General features: G+C 34.5%; 1 protein-coding gene across 3 annotated transcripts in view; it reads right to left on the bottom strand.

Moving 5' to 3' along the window:
* Positions 1-421: 421 nt before the first annotated feature.
* Positions 422-6797, bottom strand: part of LOC129257022 (receptor-type tyrosine-protein phosphatase gamma-like) — a 48084-nt gene continuing 41708 nt past the window's right edge. For all 3 annotated transcript variants that reach the window (XM_054895252.2, XM_054895253.2, XM_054895254.2), the window contains one exon: positions 422-6702. In XM_054895252.2, coding sequence (XP_054751227.1) covers positions 5722-6702 — 981 coding nt within the window. In that variant the 3' untranslated portion in view covers positions 422-5721. The remainder of the gene's footprint in view (positions 6703-6797) is intronic.

Raw genomic sequence — 6797 nt, 5'->3', positions numbered from 1 at the left:
AAATATGACAAATCTGTTTTAGAGATGAATGTGAAGAGTAAATGATTTTATGAGAGGATTACAAAATTCAGACTTCTGCTTTATTGGGTGATTTCACGTCGAGTGTTGGTGTTGAGAGCTGGTGTTGAGAGCATGAAAAAGGCTGCTAAACCGGACTCAAACACTAAGTCACTGAACTCTACTGCCAATCACCTCATCTTAATGTAAAAAGTCATATTTTATGAGGTCCATTTTATTTTGATTGAATTGATTGAAACTTTGGAATTCATGACTGATTAATTTGATTATCCTTAAGTTTGATTGGTTTGTTGTTCCATTCCTCTCATTTTCCTCTTCAACGAATTGCTCTTTTCCCAGAACTTTGTCTCAAGCGAGATTAAATAATACAAGGGAATTAAACAAATCAACCCATTCACACAAATTCAATATTTATATACTGTTCCATTTATTTCTTTGTGAAGCATATATAAAGACAGCCACATCGTGCTAAAAAAATGACAATCACATACAATAAATTTAGCAGCCCAATTTACATTATATCTTATGGGCCAGTAATTTTAAATTTGCTTCTTCACAAGACTTATCAAGCAAGATAAAATGTAACTTTACAAAGCAACACTGTTTCAATGTTTTTAATATGGCAAATGCCATCAAATACCTTATACAATGTAAGGATGAAGGTATTTATATATGCGATGCACACTGATAAGGCATCATCAATACATATCTTTCACAAAATTCTTAAAAGTTATTTCATCACATGTCCTCATGATTATAACCACAAGTTTCTCAAGAAATTTAGAGAAATATGCTATCAAATATTCACTTTCATCTTAAAAAACATGCTTTGATATGATTATCTTGAGGTTAAATTTATTACCCCCCCCCCCCCGATTAATTGCTAGTGACATTATCCAGATCTTTAAATGTAATTTGTCCTTTCAATAGGTGGATACCCTCCCCCTGCAACCTATGTTACCTTATCTACTGATCATGTCACAAGAATGTATAGATAGATGCATAGTATTAATAGGTTTTAACTTAACTCTATATTGTTACAAAATATGTTGGATCAAACAGCCTCTTTGTATAATTTTCAATGCCTTCAATAAGTATGTAGAATGGCATGTCATCTTTCTTGCACATTGACTGAGGTTAATAAGACTATAATGTGTTTGGGGTAGTGTCTGAAAGTTTGCAAAATAGTAGAGTGAATTACCACTTGGTCTAATTGCACTTTCTCTAATGTCCGGTTTGTCTCATATCACATGACTTCAACAAATAGATATATGTAATAACAACTTGGTCTAATAGCCAAGATAAACCATTTCATATAATCTCAAGGTAGGCTTTACTCATTTTGGCTAATATCTACTTGGTCTAACACCACATACTAGTAGTCTATCTGACTAGATGAAATGGTAATAAACCAATTGGTTATTAGACAAAATGGAGGAATTTGGGCCTGCTGGGAGAACTGTTTTCAGAACTGAAGTGGCTACCCTGGGTAAATATACCATTATTATTATTACTTACACCAGTTGAAAATCAAAGCAACACACACCTTATGACTGGTCTGCAACCAAATTTTAGAATGAAATGATACCAAATTTGATGAGTACATTGAAATATTGAAGATTCAACTCTCTTAACTTCATATCAACACTTGACTTGCATATTTATATCCTCATTTTAGATATAAAATTAAATCTAATTCCTAATTGTGATATCAAAGCAATCATATGATTAGCTACAATTCGAATGCAATTTTGACTTTACTCACACCTGATGGCTTGCAATTTCTTAAGTTTGATTTTTTTTGGGGGGTTTGCTTTCTTAAAGATACTTTAAACATCACATCAGATGATTTAATTGTTTATACATTCCGAAATACCATTTGTTCAAAATTCAAATTACCCACAAGTCGTAAGGTGTGTGGTTTACCAACTAGGTATTAGACCAAGAAGAAATGGGACCTACAGTAGACAATCAAAACGTTTAGTCCACACTTCAATAGAATGGAATGGTTTCATGTTTTTCAATCCTATCAATGAAACTTGAATGCACTATAGAATTAATGAAAATTGATTTCTACTCTTTTTATTTTGTTTAATTTCTTCATAAATATATGTTGTTAAATTTTACACTGCAGGAATAGAACAGTTTGGATTTTAAGAAAACAGTGGTTTCGCACTCCATATGTGTGGTCTAAGGTAACATAGAGTTCATGTTATAATATCATGAGAATAACATACTATGAGTTTAGACATAGTGATGTCGGACTAACTGAGAATAGACCAATTGGTATAAGATGACGTAGATAAAGCTGATGGCTTATTAAACTGTACAAATATAACTCTGGTTTGGCACCTCAAATCTACAATAAGATTACAAAACTTAGCATCTTATTCTGTACAGCACATCGTCTTCTCATGATTATCATTCACAACACAGAGAGAATCATCACTTTGAAATATATTTCTGTACAGCTGCCGTACAAAGAGTCTGCTAATAGTGACTGCGGGTAATTGATAAGGATGATTTAGGTACATGTAAGCTACTGGCATTGTAAAAAGCACACAATTATATGATTTCATGGAAGCAAATTACACAAATGAAGCCAAGTGCCTCACATATATACCCAACATAAAGTGAAAATAGCTTTGAAGGTATCAAAGGCATTATGCAGTAAAGTACATTTATACTATTCTAAAGAAAATACAACCCTTTTCACATTTCACATATAGAAGAGTTTCTTAGTTTTATTTTGTTTAACATGGATAATGACCCATGAGAGGAATAAAACTTACAGACTTAAACAGCTGTCCATCTTTTGTTATACATATTTTATTTTACTTTTTTTGATAAAATAATATAATCTCTAAAGCCATGGGAATGACACTGAATATTCATAGATTAATAAATATCAACAGGGCACAAATAAGCATGAACACAATCTTCATGAAATCATCAACATATAAAGGTAACATTAAAAACAAATGTGCTACGTAGCTATATTACCCTGTTTAAACAATGAAATGGCTTTAAAAAATGGAACCCTGGATTTTGTATTAAAAAAAAAAATGCCAAACTACTGGTCATTACATGTGCTTGTCTCATACATCCAGGCAAGAGAGAAATATACTCAGAGCAGATCAACATTTATTTTGGTGATTCTGAGTGAGTATAATGAAAGAATACAGTATTAGACACATTCTAAAATCATTAAAGCCTCATCTAAAATAAGTTCAAGTGATCTCTTTGATTCAGAAAAATTGCTGTAAATGACAGGTTACAAGCTTATTTTTATAATCAATTGAAATGGTGTTGTATGATTTGCTGAGAGCATATGCTGACAGAATTCTAGCACTTAAGGTTGATGAGAAGTTTACAAGATTTGGTCCTTGCTTTATAATAGTTGATTCATAACTCTTATGAAACATAGACCTCAATACATGAATCCTACACATCATTGGTTTAGAATAAGAATCATATTAGTAAGATATGAGGATCTCCATAATCAAAACAAACTGATAAGTGAGCAAGTGGTATGCGTAATTAGAGAACTTTAGGATGAATTAAAACCATTTGTTCAATAATTCCATTAGTATACACATATACGTACATGCCTATAACTAGCATAGCCATCTCTGTTCATACATGGTATAGCAAAGCCCAGCAACATATTGTGTACAATCTCAATGGGATATAAGGAAACATATTGTGTACAATCTCAATGGGATATAAGGAAACAGAATTGTAACAGGCAAAATAATTTTTCTTCATCTCTCCTGGCTGTGAAAAGCTGTAAGCGTAGAATATGAGGTCATAACTTTGTCTGGGTCATTTTGGACAAAAATTTCTTAACTTAAGAATGATTATGATAATTTCTAGTTATTTTAACTGATATATATGTGTGCTGACATGTTGGGCAATGTTGTCTGTTCATGTCTAATGCTAAAACTCTTGGTGATCTTTGTTGCGGGGGCTATGTTGCGCCAAGAATTATCAAGGCTATACTCTTCACACTTATAACCTGCATGTGTTAAACTGTTCTCACCATTGACCTTAAATTAAAGTCTACATCTCTTTGTAGTATTAATTAATGATCTCAAACTAAACTTGCTCTATTGCATTTATATCTCCATAGGAAAGAAAGAACATAACTAGTATAACAATGACATATAAGGGTAATATTTTTTAAAAAGCCAACACCTCTTGAATCTATAAGAAATCAAATGAAGAAAAAAAAACCTGCTTGTTAACAAAGTGCAAACATAGGCAAGAACAAAGGCAAACATAAACATAACATGATTTACCTTCAAACAAAATTTAGTTGCAAAACATAGGAGGTAAAGTCATCATGAAATTAACACTATGGCAGAGATGTTATAAGACATTTATTAGCAAGTAAGAAAGAAATAGAGTAGCACCAATTCTTTAAATCTCAAATTAAATAGCATCTATGCTTGAAAATGGCATGGGTAATTGCATTTAAACCATCAAAAGTATTTTACTTAATATTCAATTGATGCCAATGATCTTTAAATAGCTCATTGTGTTATATTCATGTACAAACACCATATTAATGATGTAAACACATATATTTCTTAAAAACATAATACCAACTAGTAAAATATTTTTGGTGTATTGATTGATTACTCTGCAAATGATTCTCATCATAACAATGATCACATTATTTGAATACCTCCAAATTTCACCATAGGGTTATTCAAATAAACTTACTGGAGCACATTATTATGCCAAAGACAATATTATGACTGTTCTTTAAATATCGATTCCCCTTTTATCTTCAAAATCAAATTATGGAAATACCCTTTTGAATTCTACTTGGCCAATTATTTTCCAGTTCCTATAGAACTATAAGTATATCCTCTTTTATACCTACTAGTCTCTTTTCAAGAGCAATAACATATGAGTCAAGCAATCCAGAACATGTTCCTCAACCTAAATGCATCAACATCCAAGAATTTCATCATTTATAATTTCTATATATTACATCAAGTAAGTCTATACAAAAAAGAAATAGAATCAAAACAAGCACTTAGTGGGAATGGTACATATTCACAAGCTGGGAAAGCGTATTGTCCAATATAGTATGAAGCTTGCACAACAGGCTGAATATAGGTAATACTGTATATGATAGAGTTAAGTGTCATTTGCTGGGAAATACCAACAAGGGTATGAAACTGAGGACAAGCCAAACATACACACTTACAGTATAAGGTTGTGAGGCTATACCCTACATACACAAGTGATGACAAGACCTCTTACCTATGTCAGCCAATTATGGTAGTTCTTGGTATGAACTTGCACATATACTGAGGGCATATCCTATACTTAAATGACAAATCCATCATGTATGTTAAGAAAAACATACCCCTCAGAAACCTTGTGTTGAGTTACTGAGGACATGCTGCATACACACAGTCCACATGATGAAGTGGATAGACCTTACTTTTCATATATGTGGTAGAAATGAGGACATTTAAACAAGAGCCCCATTAAGAAGGGCTACTTTTAATTGTACAATGAAGCTCAGAGTTGGTAATGTGTTAACACTGACAATGAATTTCCCATTTGGTCTAAGTACAGCTTTGGCTATGATTGAAGGAATCTCTTCAAAGGGGCACCTCTCAAGTGTCACAAAGTCAAGTGATAAAGTCAACTGAAAGCTGAAAGTTAAAACTGTAAGATGTTCTACGATGATGAATCTGCATTTAAAGGTTCAGTCTCCTGTGCACTGTTTACAGATTCTTGACTGTGATAATGCTTACTCTCCTCACTGAGCTTACTTATGACTTCTGTAGGAAGGTCAAGAGGGGTCACCTCTCCATTGAATTCTGAAATGTTTGTGTCCATGTCTACATCCTGTGGCTCATCATACAGGTCTATAGCACCATTCACATTCAAGTTTACCATCTCACCATTCATGTTCAAGTTGTCCAAATCCTCATTGAGTGTACACTCATTAGCAGGAATGTCATCGTCTCCATCATCATCACCATCAACATCCATACATTCCCTGTCATCATCGCATAATTGAGAGACCGGCCTGTACGCTGTTTCCTTTGACTTTCCTCTCAATGCCTTCTCTTCTGTCCCTTCAATGTTCCCATTTGAGACCTCTCCTGATGAGTCATGGATTTCAGATGAGACCAAAGGATCCCCAGAGGTCATGCCCTTCTCATTAACCAATACAAACTCTTCATCACTCGTTGGTGAGTTCGGAGCCGAGTCCTTGGATCTTACATTGATCAGTTCATATACCTCTCCCAGTGATTCGCTTGGAGTGCGGTCACCTGGCGTTGTGGCTAGAGAGCTGCGTCGGGTTACATTGGCATTGGGTGGGTTTAGCGGCTTCCGCTTTTCTGACTTGGTACGCCGATGCCAGAACTTGGAGGGCCTAACATGACGCTGCGGGCCTGCGCTTGTCATGGTCTGACTACGAGTCCGATAAAAACCATCACTGTCCAATGAGCTATTACGCACTGAATCTGATAGTCGCATGCTGCCTGGATCTACATGTCCTGGGCTCCTGAGAAAGTTCCATTCTCGTCCATTAGGTGCGGTCGGTCCATCCAAGATTCCTCTACGTGATCCCTGACGTCGGAGACTCCTGATCTGAAGCTCTGCAGAATGGCAACTCTGGAGTGCCTTGAAGAGATAATAGTAGTCCTCCTGCAACACAATGCCATAAAAGAGAGAGCACTTGTAAATGAGAGTTAATAGTAACTACCTATTGAAAAATTAGGGAGCACTCTTCTCTCTTCAAA

This window comes from Lytechinus pictus, chromosome 3 (assembly GCF_037042905.1).
Source record: "Lytechinus pictus isolate F3 Inbred chromosome 3, Lp3.0, whole genome shotgun sequence".
Classification (NCBI taxonomy): Eukaryota; Metazoa; Echinodermata; class Echinoidea; order Temnopleuroida; family Toxopneustidae; genus Lytechinus; species Lytechinus pictus.
This window is presented reverse-complemented; position numbering and strand designations above follow the sequence as displayed.